The following is a 22,562-nucleotide window of genomic DNA, read 5'->3' on the forward strand; positions in this document are numbered from 1 at the left end:
ATTTTATATCTAATATTGATATAAAATAAATATTGCTATAAAAATGCAAAAAAATTCAAATGGATACAAAAACCTTTTCAGCCCTCCCCGTCCCCCGGCGCGGCTCCCCCACTGCTCATGCCTTGCTCATTCCGCCTCCGTTTTCTGAAAAATAAAAACGTCAAAAAATGTCAATACGCGCATGATATCTTTCTGTTTCTGTTTTTAGAATAGAAAAATAAGCCTACTTTTCTTTGTTCAATAGAAATTAATGGAAGTTGTGGTTAAATAAGTTTATATTAGTGGTCTTGATGGTTTCGGGTGACGATTCCAATGGTAGATTATCGCGAAAAACCACAAGGTCCCCAAACCGAAAATCAAAGAAGACCGATGCAGACCTAGCGAAGGGGTCAGCGTTGCGAAATGACGCGCAACCTTCTGTTCACAAGAGGAACCTCTACGTGGTCTCTTTCCCCATCATCATTCTGTTCAACGTCCTGAGATCTCTTCTCTATCAAGTATTTATCATTTTCAAATATTTATACTCAGCCACTCATCGGTTGATGCACAAATCCCAGAAGAATGGAGAGTGTAACCTAGAAGTGATCGTAAAAGACGGGATAGTGTCCACAGAGGTGATCCAAGGTGAAGAGATGAGTCATCATCACCACAATGTGGGGCCGGGGGACCCCTTACTGGCTAAACAGAAGCACCACCATCGAAAAGCTTTTGAATACATATCCAAGGCTTTGAAGATTGATGAGGAGAATGAAGGTAAGCAACTTATTACTAATTTCACATCTATGTTTTATTCATTCAAACAATGTTTCATTCATAAAACCTGTAAAAACAAATAATCAATATTGTGACTCATAGTATAGAGTAAGTATTTGTTTGGCTTCTCATTCTTTACCCAAAAACTATCTTACAAAAACTTTACTTTGCCAACTGTAGGACAAAAGGAACTTGCAATAGAGTTGTACAAAAAAGGAATTTATGAGTTGGAGAGGGGCATCGCGGTGGACTGCTGGGGCGGCCGTGGAGACGCGTGGCAGCGGGCCCAGAGGCTGCATGACAAAATGAAGACCAACCTCGGGATGGCTAAGGACAGACTACACTTCCTTGGTTAGTAGATTACATTATTACAGACAACTTCAATAATGTTACGTCTTATATTATTGTTGTAAAGTGTTGTATATAGGTCTGAAAGCTTTAATTGATTATTTTAGAATGAGCAAATTTTCTAAAAGGTTCTTAGTGTAAAAAATATTCCAAAACTTTTTTATTTTGTGGCTGTTATGTCTTGCATGTAAAGCTTTTCCAGAATCCGATTTAAATTTTTAAAATGTTATCTTTTCAAATATTATGTAGTGATTATGTTTAAAGCTTTTCCTGTATTGTTCCCAATGTAGCCAACCTAGTCGCCCTCAGTAACTTGGGGGTAGAGAGTGAGCCAGAAAGAAATGAAATAAAATCTGCAGAGTCTACTTTAAAACGAAGACCGTTAGAAAAAGCCAAGACTTTTCTAATAACTCACACTGAGGGTGTCAGCGGGCAAGCAAAGTCCACATCTGAAGGTAGACCGCTACGGTTACTGCTTAGCTTTGTTTCTCATGAGTGCCATAACCAACAGCAAAATATAACAAAATGTTTTGGCATAAATCCATCTAATGAAATAATATTCCATTTTGCATAAGTACTAACAAAAAGTTTCAAATTGGATCAAATATAGAACTCATGGTATGATTTCATAGAATTATTGGCATGTGGATTCAGTGTGCTATAATATTTTTTGCTGCTAATTCTATTGGTTGCAATTGCACTTTGAGTGAATATTTATTTATATTTTTATATTCTGTATTTATTCTGATAATCATTTTAACCAAACACAGTCATTGCATCTCGTACATTATAGAAACCTACACAAGATTTGTGTGGAATCACCCTAACCAAAATCTGTACTGACTCAGCAGAATTTTTTTATCACAAAACTAAATAAAACCTGAATAAAACCGATTTAGAAAACCTGTCTCCCAGCTAAGTTGAGGTCTATACTATAATTGGGTTAATCTGCTGATGTTTCATCCAACTTAAACAAAAACAACCTACACCTAATCCACCGGAACAGTTGCAGGCAAGAAGTTGACAACAGCGGGGCGGCGTGTGCCGGGCGGCTCCGGAGGTCCGCTGCTGAAGAGCCAGACCCTGCCCCGGTCCATGGGCAGGTCCTCATCCCAACCCAATAGCTCTACTAATGGGAACTACAGCAGATACCCCGTGAAGCCTGCTTCTACGCCGCCCGCCGTCAAGCGACAGCTTTCTGTAAGTTTTTTGATACTCAGTAATTAAAGTTGCATACATAACTATGTTTAAGTATCTATACGTGTTTTGGTAAGTGAGAAACATGCAATGTACAGTGAAAAGCGCAGTTCAAGTTATAGCTGTTACCCCTTTGGGGATTTCAGTTGTGAACTTATTATGGATGTATGTGAAGTCGTTATTAGATACTTCGATTCTTTATGTTTTTCAGCAATGGCCATTGCATTTAACTCGACATAGCTTGACTCTTCTGACCTCGGCTAGACGGGGTGAAAAGTTCTTTGTACTTATTTGAGCATACATTTACTACGCTCGCCGAAAATTCTATTAAAGTGACTCATAAGAAAAGCTACTCGAATTAAAGTGAATCACTGTTTCATAAAAACAGAAAACCTACACCGATTATGAACTTATTATGACAGAACCCACCCAGTTCACATAAATAGCTTTTAGTAGCTCATGATAAAATCTAGTAATGTTAGGTTTTGCATAAAATGAATGGAGGGTGCAGGTTCTAAGTAATTGAATTGCACCGACGGCCTGGCTGGCAGGCGAGCACTTTTATGACTGACTGGCTGGTATGTAGTTTTTGAGGGTGTTGATAGAGGAAAATCCAGCATAATTTATGGACATGTTATTTTCCGAGCCCGAAAAACGGTATTTGTTCATCTAGAGTTATTAAAAAAACTCTTAGGTTTTCAAAATAATTTCAATAAACTTGAGCTTTTCTTATTGTGTACTACTGTTAATCAATCGCTGAATGTCCTAGATATTTATACTACTGGAACCTATATTTCATACGTTCCCATCCCACTTAAAGCTCTTATAATTTGATCATTCCTATAAACCATAATCAAAAATGGGACGGGCGTCGCGTCGGCCCAATGAAGCGATAGTTTCTGGTGTCTCGCGCGACCGCCTTTCAATGTATTGCGATCAGGTTGAATGGCGCCAAGCCTTTCTCTTTTATTCTTAACCTGACCCTTTGTATAATTGAAGCTATAGGTACGAGTAATACTGCTATGTAGCCCCCTGGTACCAATCATATGTTTTTTGTTGGTACTAAAGGTGGGCTCAATGCATGCTATCGGGTTTATCTAATTCATAAAAGTTTCGAAGAGCGGCTGACACGCAAAATTTGGCATAAAAGTAAGAGATACATGAACACGCAAATACGACTAAAGCCAATAGGGCCTTGCTAATCCGGACCCGTGCTTATTGGTTGATCGTTGTAATCCGAACGAAAAATGTAGGCTCCGGAAGCGTCAGTCGTAACGTAGGAAATGGAATACACGTTCAGACAAACCTATTAGTAAAACCGAACTATTCGTCCCTGTTGTCTTTTTTTTTTTTTTTTTTATTTTATTCATCAAAAACTTACGACTATTTTTAACAATTTGTTTCGCCAAACTGGTAACAGTTTGTTGGCGGTACGCTCTTATCATTAAATTATATAAACCTATAATATATGCATGCAAGTGTACTACTAACTAGCTACTACAACATAAGCAAGAAACTACATTACATTATTATGTCTGCAGATGTCGTACCGGTAATGCTATAGCACCACGCAATACGCATCCTCAATCATACTGCTTACAAAAAACAAACTAACTTAGCTACTTACAGAAATAATTACTTAATTGTACATTACCTAAATTAGGAGAGATTTGAGGTGTTTTTTAATTGTGCCTAGACATAGTTTATTTTCACTGAGTAAAATAGGGTATTTATTGCATATTTTAGGAATTAAGTATTCTCTAGTTCTCTCACCATAATAATTTATAGATGATGGCTGTGACAGTTTACCTTTAGCTCTCGACCTAGTGAAGTGACTGTGTGATAGTGGTACTTTATAATCCTTACTATAATATGATTCTAAGGCGAGCAGATATTTAACTTTATTGTGAACAGGTAAGATTTTACAAATATTAAATAATTGATAATAGTCACTTTTACATTTGTCTTTGGTTTTTTTGTCTATTAGGTATTTTATTAGCCTTAATTGAACTTGTTTGATTTGGTCCAAATATGTTTTAAATGTCAGTCCATAGCAGCCCAGCCCATAGCTCATTAATGAATCTGCCAGTGCATAATACACAACATACAGGGTGCGTTTGTTCAGAATTCTGTTCAAATAGTAAAATTTTCCTAAGATAGACCTGAGTCTATTGCAAACCTCATTAACATGTAATTTCCAATTAAAATTCTGATCAATCAACAGTCCTAAATATTTGAAGCTATTTACCAATTCCAGTTTATTACATTTACATGCTATTTTATTATTGTGAAAAGCACTCGTAGCTATGGCCTAAAATTTTAATTTCCGAATTACAAGTGTTTTTAGCCTGTTTATTGTGGGGTGAATAAATACGCATGCATTTAGTTTTACCTAAGTTTAAAATTATTCCATTGTCGTGAGCCCACTTAGAAATATTTTCGAAATCACCCTGAACATTGCGCACCATGTCTGCCATATTTTTACCGGCGTACAACAGGCACGTCTCGGTTTACTGTAGTTACAACATCTGCTTCCTTCTTTGTTTATTTATAAACTGTTCATTAACCGGTGACGTAATTACATTGTGGTCCGTATAAACTATATTACCTACAACTATTTATGCAAACTAGAGTGACTAGGTACGTAGATGACGTATTAGGTTCAGACTACTTCAGACGAATGGCGTGTCTATAAATATATGTCTGGATCGATTGGTAATAGACTACCTTGTTTGTTAGATGACTGTCGGTCTTTTATAAGCCTAAGCAATAAATTGTACTGTTTAGGACTCATCGTAACCATTCGATCTCTGTTTTTATTCGAGACTGAAATAAAAAGGATAATTTCATGCAAGAACGGCTTTTGCTCCTATACACCGTCTGAATTTATACATACTAATATTTCATTTATACACCTATTTCCCCCGACTGGGCTTCAACCCGTAATGTAGCCTAATAAGTAATACCATTGCCATAGGTCACTTTCGACACACATCAAAGAAGGCAAATTTTGATGGCACATCACTTTAAGTCATATCGATCCTGTTTGAAAAATTGACTTTGCATATCTCCCTCATGTCCACCACGTGTTCACTCATCAATCACCCCAACTAACTCTACATCACCGACCCAGTCTGTGTACCAGGTGCCCAACAACGGCTCACCAGTTCGGCGCGCCGTCGGCGGCGGCTCCCAGCGTGGGACGCCCACTCGGTCGCGGACTCCGCAGGCGCTCATGAGCGGCCGCATGGTGGACCCGAAGCTTGTGCAGCTGATACTGGATGAGATCGTGGAGGGCGGGCCGAAGGTGCACTGGGATGATATCACTGGGCAGGAGGTGAGTCTTTGTGATGGTTCTAATTTTAATGCTGACAGTAGCTATTCTGAAGGCAAAAATTATAATTTTAACGCTGTTAAACTATACATTTTGCTAAAAAGTACATTTACGGGAACACTCATATAGTCGAATTTTAATTAAAGAAATGAAGTTTTTGATAGAGCCCTAAAATTCGAATTTCCGCCTTCAGAAACGACATCATTATGGCTTTAAATGTGCTGGATAAGAAGTTGTTTCTTATTAATTGTTTAATTCGATGTCGGATTAGGCTCAAGTTGAAAATGAGAGTGATAACAGGAAAATTATACTGCCACGTTTAACCCATGGGTTCCGCTCATCTCGCATAATCTTTATTGACCAAAACTCATTTCGCATAACTCGTATGGTCTAAACTTTTTTGGCCGAACCATCACTTTGCCAAGACTTATGTGGCATAAGGCTCGTTTCGTCTAAAACTCTTTAGGCACAATCTTTAAACACCTAAGTTTCGTTTGCTCAAATTTATGTTCGTCTATACCTATGTATAATCTTGTTTCTCGTAATGTTATCTTAATAAATAATATATTAAGTATGTAGTAAATGTACAAATTGTGGTATTTTTCTCCTACATCCCGAAAATCACGATATTGTATGATCAAAAATCGAAAGTTAACGACCAATATAATTATTACAAACCCCATGAGATCGAAACCTAAAAATAGGTGCGACGACGAGCAAAGCGAGGAGGAGCGTGTTAGGTGCACATGTTCATAAAAACCAAAGCGGAGCGTTTTCCAAACAGCGGAAACAATACAAGTAGGGTTTCTGCTCGAGAATTCTCGAGCTCGAGAAGATTCGAGAAATTCGGCTTGATTCGAGACGAGAAAAAAATCTGAAGACTCGAGAATTTCTCGAGCCTTGAGATAAAAATTAAGAATATTCAATTCGAATTTTCCTGCGCCGCTTAACAACACACACGCATACCATGCGCGTGTACCTATTATGATTTATTATGTTTCATCTCCATTTAAGCTAGTGCTGTACTGATAGAAATGATTAAAAGATAACGTAGTAATAGTTACGTACTGAAAACGTATGGGATCTTCCGTCTTCGCTGTTGCTGTTGTCACTGGCACCGCTGAAGTGGCAGGCGATAGGCACGACGACGCTCCGCTCGTGAGTGTCGCCGCTGGCATCCTGTCACCGGGTGCACTGGACCGCTGCTGATGTCTGCTTGTCACTGGCACCGCTGAAGTGGCCGGCGATAGGCACGATGACGCTCCGCTCGTGAGTGACACCGCTGGCATCCGGTCACCGGGTGCACTGGACTGTCACTGGCACCGCTGAAGTGGCAGGCGATAGGCACGATGACACCCCGCTCGTGAGTGTCACCGCTGGCATCCTGTCACCGGGTGCACTGGACCGCTGCTGCTGGGGCCCCTGACTCCGGTTAAGTTCACCCGAAGCGCGCCTTGATGTGATGTCCTGGTGCCGCTAAGTGATAGGGCGGTGGCGCAGCTCGCGGCGCCACTGCTAGCACTGGGCACACCGGAGCTCGACTGCTGATGCAGCCATCCCTACCGGAACGATCCTCGGATCGCCCGGTTGACGCCTTCAGAGACGATGCGTCTCTGATTTCTAGCGCCTGATCAAAAAGTGGCTACTACTAGGGTGGTGTGGTCAGTGACCACATCCACCTGGATCCGGCTCGAAGGACCATGAAAAGGCTTGGTAGCCTTATGTTAGGATCGCTGGTAGTAGAAGCATGGTTTATTGGTATATTACAAAAGGTCATTAACATGAAAGATAACTTAATACCGCGATGTAGTTTGCGGGATAGTGACATCTATGTAATTACATGACAGTTGTTTGATAACTGAACACGTACTGTTTCTTAGTTCATGTGGACCAAAAGAAGTCATCCGATGTTAGGCTCTCATTTTTTTTCTAATAGAAAAACTTCGATTCTGTTTTGTTATTACCTATGTTTATTTGAACCTTTACAATTTTATTGGTAAAGTCGAGAAAATGATACCGGCCAAATGGGCGCCGTCACAATTGATTGCTATACGGGTTCGTTTTATGGCATTTCTCATCACTTCAGCGAAAATTTCGGTCGAGAGATTCTCGCACTCGTGTCAAATGTTGTCCTTAAGGGCTGCCAGAGACACGGGTTTATTCACATAAACGTAATACTTCAAAAAACCGCAGAAAAACCGTCTGAAACGGTTAAATCGGGCAATATTGCATATAAAAATGACAGATATGTTAGAAGGAATTATTCACAACAGCTTTGTGGCCGCACTCTTATCTCGAGGAATAACACAGAATAGAAGAAAGTTGTCTATGACACGTCTTGTCTATGGACTGAGCGTTTTCTGACGTTTCCGGCACTTGATTCGCGAGCATGAGTTACGCATGGTTCATTAAAAACTAATCCTATTGAATACCATAAATAAAAGTAATGTGAGTTAATATTTCTATCTTTATTAGATAAAACGAAAAAAAGGCGACCCGAAAATTGAATAAACACAATAATTATTCCGCGTTCCTAGGGATCACTCCACGGCTTATGAACTTGTATTCTGTCTAGTCCACCAATATCTAAACTGATTTGAAATTGGCGGCCATTTTCACACAATGAGAGCGACTTCCAATAGGGTGATTGTGAGTACTTTTGGCCCACTTTTTACTAGTAATTAGTAGCTTGCTAGACAGCTAATTATGAGTATTCGTAAAGTATTTTCTTTGTGATTAAGTTAAAAAAAGGAGATTTAGTGTTTTTTTTTTAAATTTAGGCATTTTTCTAAAGGTTTTCTTAGAAAGGCTCGAGACTCGAGAAGACTCGAGAATTTGGGCTCGAGAATTCTCGAAGCTCGAGAACGAAAACAGGTCGAGAAATCAGAAACCCTAAATACAAGGCACCAGTTTGCGCTATGTAGGGAGACGCTCCGTCAAAGTTAAAGCCAAACGAATATTATTACTTTGTATAAACCTAATAAACCTATGCCATAGCATTATTAGGCTATTCAAGATTTGGCCATACCATTATTAGGCTAAACAATGTTATGCGAAATAACTTTTTACTAAACGAGATTTATGCCATACGATTTTCGGCGTAACGAGACTTTGACCAAACGTTACTATGCAATACGAGACTAGGCAAATAAATCTTATGCCAAAAAAGGTAGAACCTTAACCCATATATCTTAGTGTCTACTTTGTTGTATAAACGGCAAGAATAGTACGACTTTATAAACGATATTTTCCATGCAAATGAAGATTTGAACCAGTTGTGAAACCTGGTCCATATAGTCATATTCTTCTAATTTCTTTTAGTTATTTCTCCGTGTATAATAAATTTGTCATATCCATAATACAATCCCACTATCTTTAATCAAGAGCAGATATTTCCACCGCAGTCACTTTATTTACAATAAATCTATGGCCGTTTACCTATTGTCTTGCCCCTGCAACGTGTCACAGGCGTGGTGTAGTATTAATTGTCGACCATAATGGATTGTTTGGCCGAATGCCAGCCATGTACTGCCAAGCGCAGAAGGTTGCGTTACGACCCACAATAGGTAAACATTTATCACTGAAAGAAAAATGCAGTTTACTCTTGTGTTTTACCTACAAGATGATATATTCATGACTTTCTTTGTCTCAGTTACCATGGTTAGACAAAATAAAGTAGACAAAAACTGCAAAAGCTGCTTGCTGGTTGAGGATATATTGGGAACTGTATAAATTCAATTTTGGACGTTTATTCATTGATGAATAGAAAGATTTTGTATAATGACACTGTCTTTAGTTTTAAAACAATGTTCTTTGTACGTTTGTTTTCAAATACACATTTCTGACAAAATTTTCATGGTAGCTTCGGTTAGACGCCACTTTGTGTGTAAAATGAATTAAATTTATTCATAAAAACATATAAGTCACAAACATGCATTATATCCACTAGAAGTAAAATTAAAACTCGATTTTCACACTTAGTTTATTTATTTATTTTACTATATTAGGAAAACTTAACTAATTTGTTTTGTAGATAACAATGACAGGGTATGTAAGTTAGTTAATAAATATATAAATAAATATCTTTATTCATTAAAACATTTTACAAAGAAAACTTAGCGCCGGGGTCCTGTGCTAAGTCGAGACCTGTATTACAGAGACCCCGTCCCTCCTCTCGGGATCACATTACTATTTTAATGATATAAAGTGCTAGGTATATAATAATATTACAAAAAAGTGCAATATAACACAAAATATTTAAGTTAAAAACAAATAATATCTATGCTATACTTAACAAATCATCAAATTTACTATCTTCTCACTCAGACAACTATTACAAATAAAGATTCAGTGGAGTCATAGTCCAAGGTTTTAAGAAACGAGATTAGTGTGTGTTTGCAGTGGTGTATTGTCATAGGATAGATTTTTAAGATTTTGTTTAACTTGTTATATAAAAGGGCTGAGCAAATATTATAGTGTCGACGGGCAAATACTGTTTCAGAAGTGTAATTTCGTATGACAGTGTCTTGTCTTCTTAAAAGATTAATTTTTGGGTTATACGGTGTGGAACGATGTCTCCTTAATATTGAATTCAGTACAAATAATTGCCGGATTGTGAGTAGATTATGTGTACAATACAATTCATAGGTTGGGAATCTGTACGGCTTGAAGAACATAACTTTTGTTGAGGGTAGCTTATGTTTCACAAGTTTCCACCTCTAGGTAGATTAGTTAGGTAGTATAGGGAGGGTTAACTAAAGCTTAGACTTAATCTAATCGCAAATACACATAACTTTATAACAAAAAGAGGGAGTTAAATTATAAAACAAAAAACAAAGAAATCAAACTAAATTAAACTAACCAGGTTTATGAGAACCAAAGTAGTCAGAAACCAGCTCATTGGAAATAGATGCTATGCTACTAATAAAAATGTCCATGTCACTGTGGTCACGCAATATATTATTTATGAGATTAGGTACACGCCAGAAGAAAGAGTTCTGCCTGTAGTTACTTGATACAAGGGGAACATAGAGTAAAGACGGCTGACGAATTTGCTTGGTTGGAGTGAAAAATTTAACTAACGAAAGCAACTCAGGGCTGTCTACTAATCCGTGAATAATTTTTAAAAAGAAAATGATGTCAGCAATTTTACGGCGGTTGGATAATGGAAGAAGGTGATGACGCTTGCAGCGATCATCATAGCTGGGATCAGCTATACCGGTCCTGTAGGACAAGTATCGTAAAAATCTTTTTTGTATTTTTTCGACCCTGTCAAAATATTCATGATACCTAGGATTCCACACTTGTGAGGCATACTCGAGTATGCTTCGAACGTATGCACAGTAAATTATTTTTATAGTTTTGATTTTGGTGAAATTTTTAGATATTCTGATTAGGAACCCCATTGATTTATTAGCCTTCGATATAAGTTGATCAATGTGATGATCAAATAGGAGTTTTTCATCATGAACAACTCCCAGATCTCTGACCTGATTGACCCTTATTAATTTAGTGCAAACCATGAAGACCTGTATTAGGTCTACTGAATAAGGAGTCGTTAAAATTGAAACCGAAAGGTTAATTCTGAACCACTTTTGTTTATCACGTGAGTTTTAACTATGGAAGTATTTTTTTTCATGAATAAATGTAGTTGAACAGAAGTTGCCAGAATGACCCCGCCACCCGCTTACTAAACCTACCACTTTTACAACACCCATGTAGGTATATCTTGCCGTGAGTCTTTTGTTTTTTAATCACACGCGGGACAATCGACTGTTGATGAACCGTTCAGAATCTGACAGTATAGTATCTGAGATTAAAAATCAGACTCTGAGCCCCAGTTTCACCATACTCTGTCAGATCATAACAAGAGATTAGTTGTGGACTTTTGACACAACTGTCAAGAATTTAATATGGAAATCATGTATAATTGATTATATTACAATGTAACAGGGGTGCTAATGATCTAACAGACTATGGTAAAACTAGGCATAAACCTACCACTTTTACAACACCCTATACATCTCGCCACGAGTCTAACACCACCTACCACCCCCCAGGCGGCGAAACAAGCCCTGCAGGAGATGGTGGTGCTGCCGGCGCTGCGGCCCGAGCTGTTCACGGGGCTGCGCGCGCCCGCCCGCGGCCTGCTGCTGTTCGGACCGCCGGGGAATGGTACGTAGTTAAATATGTGTCTTGTTTTGGGTGCTCATGAAGTAAGTGATTACAAGGGCGATGTTTGTAACTCTCCGTGGCCCACGTAACTCCAAAATAGATCGATCGAATGTAGAGGTGAAGAAAGCGTCATTTAATATTCAAGTGATAATAAAAACGACCGAATGGCGTAGTGGTTAGTGACCTGACTACTGAGCCGATGGTCCCGGGTTCGATTCCCGGCTGGGGCAGATATTTGTTTAAACACAGATATTTGTTCTCGGGTCTTGGATGTGCCCGAAAAATGGCAATAGGCCCGCCCCCTATTTCATTGGGACTAACATAACACTCTGGCGAAAAGTGGGTGCAGCAATGCACCTCTGCCTACCCCGCAAGGGAGTACATTAGTACAAGGCGTGAGTGCGTGTTTTTTTTTTTTTTTTTTGATAATAAAAAGAGTGTTGTTACTAACGTAACCTTACATAAGTAGGTGGAAGTTACAGGACGAGTCCACAGCAGTCTTGTGGCGCATTTTTGGAGAGGTTTATGTAGAGCAGTAGATCACAGGCTGAAGATAATGATGAATTAATGTTATCATAAGCAAATATCAAACATAATTCCTGAACTGTTTGAAATATACTCGACATCTAGTTAGATCTGACCTGCTTTTAAGGCCGCTAATATGCCCTCTATTCCCTCTCCAGGCAAGACCCTGCTAGCGCGCTGCGTGGCGGCGGAGTGCTCGGCCACGTTCTTCTCCATCTCGGCGGCGTCGCTCACCAGCAAGTACGTGGGCGACGGCGAGAAGATGGTGCGCGCGCTGTTCCAGGCCGCGAGGGAGCTGCAGGTGGGGCCGCCAGGGGGCGCGAGGAGTTATACGTTATAATGTCAGGGAGGAGAAACCTGACGTATACGAAAGAACCTTACATAATATGGACCGCGCATCCAGGAAATTACCGCCACTCTAATATAAGGACCTATCCGCTCCATTCGTTTCTATAGCGGCAAATAGCGCACTAAGCGCGATGCTTAGGCATACATGCGCTTCACTCATTTATATAGCGGCAAACAGCGCACTGAAAGCGTTGCGTAGGCATAAATGCGCTTCGGTCATTTTCATAGCGGCAAACAGCGCACTAACCGCGTAGCGTAGGTATAGACGCGCTGCGTTCATTTTCATACCGGTAAAAAGCGCTATGACCGTGTTAAATAATCATAGATGTGCTTCGCTCATTTTCATACCGGTAAACAGCGCTATGACTGTGTTGCGTAGCCATAGATGCGCTTCGCTCATATCCATACCTATAAACAGCGCACTAACCGCGTTGCGTAGCCATAGATCCGCTCCGCTCATTTTTATAGCGCACTAAAAACGCGTTGCGTAGTCATGGATCCACTCCACTCATTTCCACACCGTCAAACAGCGCAGTAGCGGCGGCGGCGGCGCAGTGCTCGGCCACGTTCTTCTCCATCTCGGCGGCGCCGCTCACCAGCAAGTACGTGGGTGACGGCGAGAAGATGGTGCGCGCGCTGTTCCAGGCCGCGAGGGAGCTGCAGGTGGGGCCCAAGCACGGGCACTTGGAGTTATACATAAACATATCGGCTGCAGAAATCTATAGTGTCCACTGATCCTTACATACGTCCGGCGCACCCTTCCAGATGAAACCCAACATATCAATTGTAGCTTACAATCATACGATCCGCGTATCCTGGAAATCCGCGATTGCGCTTCACTAGAGCTATTTGACAACGCCACGCCAAGAAGACGTCCTATCATTCGTTATTTGCCGCTCCGCGTATTTTTATTCTGACAAACAGCGCACTGACCCCGTTGCGTAGACATAGATGCATTTAGCTCATTTTTATAGCGAAAAACAGCGCACTAATCGGGTTCCGTGGGCATTTTCATACCGACAAACAGCGCACTGACCGCGTTACGTAAGCATAGATCCACTTCGCTCATTTTCAAACCGGCAAACAGCGCACTAATCTCGTGGCGTAGCCGTAGACGCGCTTCGTTCACATTTTTAGAAGCAAACAGCGCACTGACGGCGTTGCGTTGATTTAGATGCGCTTCGCTCATTTCCATAGCGACAAATAGCGCACTGACCACGTTGCGTAGGCAACGCGATGCGCTTGGCTCATTTTCATAGCGGCAAACAGCGCACTGGTTACGTTGTGTTGCCATAGAGTTCAACATTCTGCTCCATATAGCAGCAAGTACGTGGGTGACGAAGAGATGGTGCTAGCACTGTTCTAGGTCGCTAGGGAATTTCAGGTGAGGGGTTCTTGGCCAAATTCGAAGTAAAGGGTTTCTTGTTTTCTTATGGGCAAATAGCGCACTCATAATTTTTTCAATACGAGTGTGTTCTGTAATACTTTTTTTCAGTACACTGATTATTAAAAAAGAATACTATAAACATTGTTCTAGAATAATATTTTGGTAACTTAGTCAGATAAACCACTCAGAAATTTCGACTGAGAAATATAGATTTTTACAAACAGCACGTTAAAACTCTTTCTTTACTACCTCCTCGCGGACAACCACACCCTTAGTTACATAACATTGCCTCTAACGCTGAAAGTCTCCGTTTAAAATCCTGACCAAGACACGTTTTTTTTTCAATTTCCATTATAACAAACAGCGCACTCCCCCCACAGCCCTCCATAATCTTCGTTGACGAGGTAGACTCTCTACTCTGCGAGCGTTCTTCAGGCGAGCACGAGGCGTCGCGGCGGCTCAAGACAGAGTTCCTGGTGGAACTGGACGGTCTACCGGCAGCCGGGGCGGATAGGCTGGTGGTGATGGCTGCGACTAATAGGCCGCATGAGCTGGATGAGGCTGCTCTCAGGTGAGGGTTGATTGTTGTTGGTGTAGGTGGCGCCACTGTCTAGTTCTAACAGTAGATCTAGTGAGAGTTCTAGAGCTCTTCGTCTATAAAAACATAACAGTCTGCGAATTGGCAATCCTTTCCATATATTTTTTTCGGATATTCATTTTTTGTTTTGTTTTCTTATATTATTTGATATCGTAATTTATTTACCTACGTAACTTATGTAATAGGGAATATGCGTAATTTTTTTTTATACTTTTATTGGATAGTTTTACATCACTTTATTATAGTTAAAAAAAATTCAACGCCAAAATAAGTAATTTAAGGTATTTTAAAGAAAGTTAAAAAATTACAACCATCACGACCACTTTGAAATTCCCGTCAGGATGGCGGGCTGTCGTGACGTCATAATCGTTTAATTTCACGGCTCAGAATAATGAGTCCCGTCAGTCGGCATAGATTTTTTACCTAATCAAGTAATCACAGAGTACTTTTGTATTTTCAACAAACCAATGTTGTCATGGTAACAAACGAAAAAGGAAGTGTATAAAGTGTGATCAGTGGCTGTTTTGTAATGGTAATAAAGTGTGACCAGTGGCTGTTTTGTAATGGGAGCTCGTAAATAGCTGCTAGTAGCTCTTTTGAAATGGGAGCGCGCAAACCAGAGGACCTTTGTACACAATATTACGCTATTATGGCAATATGAATATAAAGTAATATTTGTATTGTATGTAAGTACTTACTGTAACTTTGGTTCTCAGTAAGAGAGACTAGGGTTAGTGGGTCATTCTATTCTATTATCTGTGGGGGTGTAAGAACCTGCACCTGGCTCTCTTGAATGGAACCATTGTGCATATCTCAAAGGTCTAAACCCCCTTATCTAAACTATCGAATAAGAGTATAAAAATATATGCATATTCCCTAATATTTGGGCACACGGCTCTCGACTTTTCAATAGTCTTTGCTGTCCTTTTACCGCAGCTGGCCACAGTTTACTCGTTCATACTGCGTAATATATTTAATGTGTCCAGTTCTTCTGATTACGAGAATTCTTCCATAACTTAATTTAGAAAAAAATAACAACTTTTGAAATATACTAACGACTGCCATTATAACCTAAAAGTAGAAAGAGCAACTTGTGTCATGTTCATGTCATAATACTTACAATACAAATTTAATTTTATTGTGTTGCAATATGGAGCATATTTAAGTGGCTCGTTGACTAGCGAATGGCTGTTTACGCCTCATTACAATAGAACAACTAGTGGCAGCCCATACACTACCAACAAAAAATATAAAAAGTCCTAAACTTTGCAAACAAACAAGCATATCAAACAAGAAGTGGAGAGGTTATAGGAGGCTAGGATCTACTCGTATTGGAAGAATTTTTATGTGATCCATCGTATCTGATCACAACGAGCATCACAAATACTCGGTGACATTAACATTTCTTTGTTTACACTTGACATTTATTTAACTATACGCAAACGCAAAGAAGTTATTATTCTGAGATTGATATATAAAGAATTATGACGTCACATCCGCCCTAAGAAAATGGGTGACGTTTCTCGGAAGTTAGAATTTACCGAAGTTTTTTTGTACTTTTCAACTTCATTTACTTGCTCAAAAATAAATTATAATCAAAAATAATGATGGAGTCGTAGTTATGAAACAACAAAGTTTATTATAAATAATATTTGATCTTTATTTGAACCACTTGCATGTTCCCTATTGTCCCTCGGACGTTTAGAAAACCCTTTAAGTATATAATATTTCCTGCCTAAGGACCCCAATAAGTGACTTTCACGCCTCGAGTTACAATTCACTTCTTTCTCCCCTAGAGTACCAATAACAATGTAGAACGTTGAGTTGCTTTTCCCTTTTGGTTCAACACACACATTTCGCCTCTTACTAACTGTTATGTATCTATCTCATCTGTTGTATGTGTTATGTTTATCTATCTAAAGAAATTATAATCGACCTTTATCATTCCAGACGTTTCCCCAAACGCGTATACGTCTCACTCCCCGACGAGCAAACCCGAGCGGCACTCTTAACCCGTGTGCTGTCGCGCGGCGCGGCGTCTTCTGCCGTTGACGACGCTCAGGTGGCGGAGCTGGCGGCGCGCACCGAGGGGTACTCGGGCAGCGACCTCGCCGCCCTGTGTCGCGATGCCGCGCTCGGACCCATTAGAGGTAACTGTATACGAAGTCGATTTCTTTCCCTATCACTCTAATTTTTAACCGCTCTTTACGTGAAGGGACGTTCCCAAAAAAGTGGAAAACTGCACAAATTGTACCAGTTCATAAAAAGGGGTCGAAAACCAAAGTTGAGCACTATAGGGGAATCTCAATACTAAATACCATGGGTAAATTATTTGAAAAACTTGTTTATGATGTCATATATCCTATTATAAGCAAGGGGATCTCAGATAAACAACACGGGTTCCTTCGCAGACGCTCGACTATTACTAATTTGGCAACTTTTCTGAACTATGTGATGGGTGCTATGGACGGTGGCGGGCAGGTTGACGTGATCTACACAGATTTTGAAAAGGCTTTCGATCGTGTGGATCATGTCATCCTGCTCGTAAAACTACATAACCTCGGAATTCACGGAGATCTTCTACGTTGGATCAAATCTTACCTCACCAATAGATCTCAGGCAGTTGTTATTGGAGGATATCGGTCTGATTATGTTTCTATCCCTACAGGCGTCCCACAGGGATCTCATTTGGGCCCGCTTTTCTATTGCGCATACCTGTATGATATAACTGACTGTTTTAAATTCTCCAAACATCTTCTTTACGCAGATGACAAAAAAATATTTTTTAGGGTAACCAATGAACAAAACTGTGCCGCAATTCAAGCTGATCTCAACAGATTATGTAAATTTTACCAAAATAACAATATTACTGTAAATGCGAACAAATGTGAATGTATAAGTTTTACACGCAAGAGATCCCCTATCTATTACAATTACCATTTGAACGGCATAAATGTCAACCGGGTAAGAGTTATTCGAGATTTAGGTGTTTTACTAGACGAAAAACTACTTTTTGATAAACATATAGACACAGTCACTAACAAAGCATACAAAAATTTAGGTTTTGTTTTACGTACCTGTCAACTTTTTAATGATCCGCACACAATAAAGATAGTTTATTATGCATATGTTCGCAGCATATTAGAATACGCCTGTCATATTTGGTCGCCCCAATATGTTATATACAAAACACAACTGGAGCGTATACAAAAAATATTTATCAACCACCTGAACTATCGTGCTAGAAAACCCGTGGACGCGTACATAGATGGGTGCAGATTGCATGGACTGTTAACGCTAGAAGAACGCAGAACAGTGCTTGATATGTGCTTGCTGTTTGACATCGTGCGAGGATTACTAGACTGTCCTGAGCTGGTAGGTAGCGTGGGATACCGAGTACCAGGCCGTCGCACCCGTCATACGCCTTTGTTTCACGTTCCATCTTGCTCCACTAATTATGCTGCTAATTCTGTACTCAACCGAATAACACAGACTTTCAACAAGAGATTCGGAAATATTGATATTTTTAACTGTTCTAAAATGTGTTTTAAAAAACAAATTATAGATATACTCACAAACAGATAATATCTATCCTACCCCTATCATTACCAATTCTAATTTAATTAATTAATTTAATGTATTAATTATATCTATATATTTATATGTATGTATTTGATAGTAAATTTTTACTTATCGTAAGTACTTATGTATGTATTGTAATTATGTATTATCCATTTAATATTTTTATAACAGTAATTTATATATACAACTTATATTTATTAGTATAATTGGTCTTAATTCCTATTTCTTACCCTATCCTTCTTCCCAAACACTACTCTGAGAAGCTAATCAATTTTACTTGATGAATGATGGTTTTATTGCCTTACAAACAAGATTTTAATTTTAACTTTAATTACGTAAGTACTATACTCACATCATTATGCAGTTAGTTGGACCTATTTAGTTAAACCTATTTAGTTACATTTAAGTTATCTAATTGATAAGATTATAGTTATGTTACTTATATATACCTAAGTTTTTTAAGCCTTTTTTGTGATCTGTCCCGATCTCGATATAGAATGTACTATAGTAATCTTACTGTGAATCCTATTATTAGCCTTACTGTTTTGTTTGTACTTAGCATTAATTTTTACAATGTAACGCTGTTGGATTTTCAATAAAAACTAAATAAAATTAAAAAAAAAAAAAAAAAAAATACAGCTGGGAAGCAGATATAATGTATTTGACCAACGCGCAGAAGAAAACCGCGCAGCGCCTTTTGTGCGCGCTGTAATGTCGCTTGGTTTCTTATTAGCTACCAGTTGCTGCCACACGGGTTCGTTATCGACATAGATAAAAGTCTGTATATCGCGATTCGCTATCAATACGGCGCTGTGATTGTGAAACGCTCCTTTAAGCGAGTTTGTCGATGTCGATAACGAATAGCGGCTGCAACAATAGATGGCCGCCATTTTGATTTCTGGAGAACGAGAGCAGACGTCAAGATCACTATGGCGTCACTATTAACTACTGCGGCCACAGCAATAGATGGCCGCCATTTTGGTCGACATTTCTAAAGAACGACAGTAGAAGTCACTACCGCTATGGCGGCGCCACTAGCCCGTGTGGTGTCGCGCGGTGCGGCGTCGTCTGCCGTTGACGACGCACAGGTGGCGGAGCTGGCGGCGCGTACCGAGGGGTACTCGGGCAGCGACCTCGCCGCGCTGTGTCGTGATGCCGCGCTCGGGCCTATTAGAGGTAACTGTAATAATATATAGCAGGGAAATACATACGTAAATAATGTATTTTGACCAATGCGCAGAAGAAAGCCGTTTCGGCGCGATGTAATGCCGCTTGATTTCTTATTAGCGACCAGTTGCCGCTATACGGGTACGTTATCGACGTAGATACGTGTCGCTATATCGCGATTCGCTATAAATACGGCGCTGTGATAAGTGGAACGCTGAACCCGTGTAGCGCCGCAGCAATATATAGCCGCCATTTTGGTCGACATTTCTAAAGAACGACAGTAGAAGTCACTACCGCTATGGCGGCGCCACTAACCCGTGTGGTGTCGCGCGGCGCGGCGTCGTCTGCCGTTGACGACGCACAGGTGGCGGAGCTGGCGGCGCGTACCGAGGGGTACTCGGGCAGCGACCTCGCCGCTCTGTGTCGTGATGCCGCGCTCGGACCCATCAGAGGTAAGAGGATGCTGGTAAATAGATAACTACTACAACTTTGACTAATTGTGTATTTTGAAAACCGCGCAACGGCTTTCTAGGTTTCTTATAAGCGACTAGTTGCAGCTACACGGTTTCGTTATCGACGTAGATAAACGACACTAAATCGATATTAACTATACACTATGGCGCTATAAGTGGAACGTTTTTTGACGTCGATAACGAACCCGTGTAGCAGCCGCAGCAATAGATGGCCGCCATTTCAAGAGAACAGCAGCAGAACAGTCGTTATCGCTATTAGGTACTGAGCTAAACGCTTGGATATGAATATGACACTATGGTACATACCAATAAGATGCTGTAAATATCACAAGTAGAGAACATCTTTTCTTCCTTTAATTTACGTTTCGCTTCCCCAAATTTCACGTATACGATACGGAGAGTAACGTATTTGCGATATACATGACTCATTTCTAACAAACCCGTTCACCCACAGAACTGGACCCCGAGGAAGTGAAGAGCCTGGACCCGTCGCTGGTGCGTCCGATCACGTTGCAAGACTTCCTGGACTCGCTGAAGAGGATCCGGCCGTCGGTGTCGCCGCACAGCCTGGTGGCCTACGAGAAGTGGTCGCTGCAGTATGGCGAGCTCGGCATGTGAGGGGAGCTGACAGGTGGGGGCACTGGTTTATTATAACTTTGTAAAATATAGCATGAGTCTTGTAAGATTTGATAGACTTCATCATCATCATGATCATCATCATCAGCCTATAGCAGTCAACTGCTGCACATAGGCATAAGTAGCATCGAAGTAGAAAAAAAAACTACTTCGATGAGTATAGTATTTAAAGTATCCGCCGGCCGAAATTGAATGTGTTTAGTTTGTTTATCTCTCAGCGTTGAATCTGTTGGGTATCCCTTCAGTTTTCGCGCCTACTTGTAATGTGGCATCGCTGTTAAAAGTGGGTGCACCCCTAATTGTAGCTACATCTTGTTTATGTTATTTAACTTACCAAAGTAGAACAGTGGTTGTAAATTTGCTAAACTTATTTTATTTTCCTTATTGCAGGTATCACAGGATTCAATCAGCCGGTTAGTCTATAACTAACTATTGTATCAAGATGGAGGTCCAGGGGTAAGATTAAGAATGACATATGTATGTACTGTTGGGTGGGGAATGTTTTCAACAAAATGCATTTAATCTTCGCTCAAATTTTACAAATATCTCAGTCTTATGATGATACAGAACCGATATTTCTATACTCTTTCATTGTAATTCTTTATAACGGGCTGGTTATAAAACAGATCTAGTCAATGCCCGATCTGATTCTATTATAGAATTTAAATAACGCGTTTCGGCGAATCTCACATCTCCCTTTCACTTAAGTAATTATATAAAGGAGACAAAATATCAAACATAGTCAATATATTTTGTCCCTCTCGCACTAAAATACCATATGATCCCAAAAAGTCCCCTAATTAATTTTATTATTGCCTTATGTGGTCTTTTATCGAATCTTAAAAGATCTGGTATCGTTATTAATAACTAAACATTCTCATCAGAACCTAAATAAAACCGTAAACTTGCCATGATACCTGTGTAAAGTGTTTGTGTTGTCTATGAAGACGGATGGTGAATCCATAACTGCACTACCGTACCGATACGACCCCACAATTCCAAAATGGCGGCTGTTACTGAATCCACCAATCACAAGTGAGCTTGCTCAGTGGCGCCATTTGAAAGAGGCTTAAACTTTAATCTATGAAATGAAGTACAAGTTAGTCCACACTGTCTAGGTTGAGGTTATCTGTCGGACAATAATCATATCAGTTTAAAGGGTTGTCCTAATAGACGACTAAAATGGTAGTGCTTATGCGAATCGGCGGTCGTTTCGCTTACTCGTGATTCATCTATTAGGACGACATGCCTAAAGTTTTGACACAGTAACAGCATTTAAGCACACAGATAAATTTTATCCTGACTTTGTGAATCAGCTATAAATGCTATTTTGTAGCGATGCGCGATTATAAATGATACTACATTAATTATTCGATTATTACAATCATTCGATTATTCGATTATCATTTTAGAGTATTACTAATCATTTACCACTACTTTTGTATCGCTACTTATTCGTCGCTACTTTTGCATTTACTACTTATTCATCGCTACTTTTGCATTTACAACTTATTCGTCGCTACTTTTTCATCGCTACTTTTGCATTTACAACTGATCGCTACTTTTGCATTTACAACTGATTCGTCGCTACTTTTTCATTTACTACTTATTTATCGCTACTACAAATTTGCGCGGGACGCTAATTCAATTTTTTTTTACTCAGGTGTTGTATAGAGATGGGGTTTGTGGTTTAAAAAAGCATTGTTCTTTTCAAGAAAACCAATAACACTGCCACTGGTATATATTGGAATCTACTTTTTAAACATATACAGGGTGGAACTTTATCAGTGAACTTCCCTCAGGCAGGTGACTCTAACTGAAATACCAAGCAACTTTCATTATGGGATCAACTCTGGCCAAAAAAACAGCTATTCCATAGCAAAGTTATAAATACCTACTCAACCAAAATGTATGGAACAATGAAAGTTGCTTAGTATGTCGGGTAGAGTCACCTGCCTTCGGGAATTTCACTGATAAAGTTCCACCCTGTAGGTATATTCATAAATCCTTAAATTAGTAAATCTAAAAAATTTGCAGGGA

The 22,562-nt window shown here is 39.7% G+C and overlaps 1 protein-coding gene across 3 annotated transcripts; it reads left to right on the plus strand.

Moving 5' to 3' along the window:
* The first annotated feature begins 126 nt into the window (after positions 1–126).
* LOC105386984 (spastin) lies at positions 127–21,859 on the plus strand. 3 transcript variants are annotated; one of them, XM_048630338.1, is made up of 11 exons: positions 127–753; positions 934–1,104; positions 1,392–1,556; positions 2,108–2,301; positions 5,432–5,635; positions 11,692–11,806; positions 12,490–12,632; positions 14,447–14,637; positions 16,615–16,814; positions 20,341–20,517; positions 20,913–21,859. In XM_048630338.1, exons 1-10 carry the CDS (start codon positions 291–293, stop codon positions 20,502–20,504), a joined length of 2,010 nt encoding a protein of 669 aa, XP_048486295.1. In that variant the 5' UTR covers positions 127–290; the 3' UTR covers positions 20,505–20,517; positions 20,913–21,859. The 3 variants fall into 3 exon arrangements, with proteins under 3 accessions (XP_048486295.1, XP_048486296.1, XP_048486297.1); XM_048630339.1 differs by having other exon boundaries at positions 5,444–5,635; XM_048630340.1 differs by lacking the exon at positions 1,392–1,556.
* Positions 21,860–22,562: the final 703 nt, after the last annotated feature.

Source organism: Plutella xylostella, chromosome 25 (assembly GCF_932276165.1).
Source record: "Plutella xylostella chromosome 25, ilPluXylo3.1, whole genome shotgun sequence".
Lineage (NCBI taxonomy): Eukaryota > Metazoa > Arthropoda > Insecta > Lepidoptera > Plutellidae > Plutella > Plutella xylostella.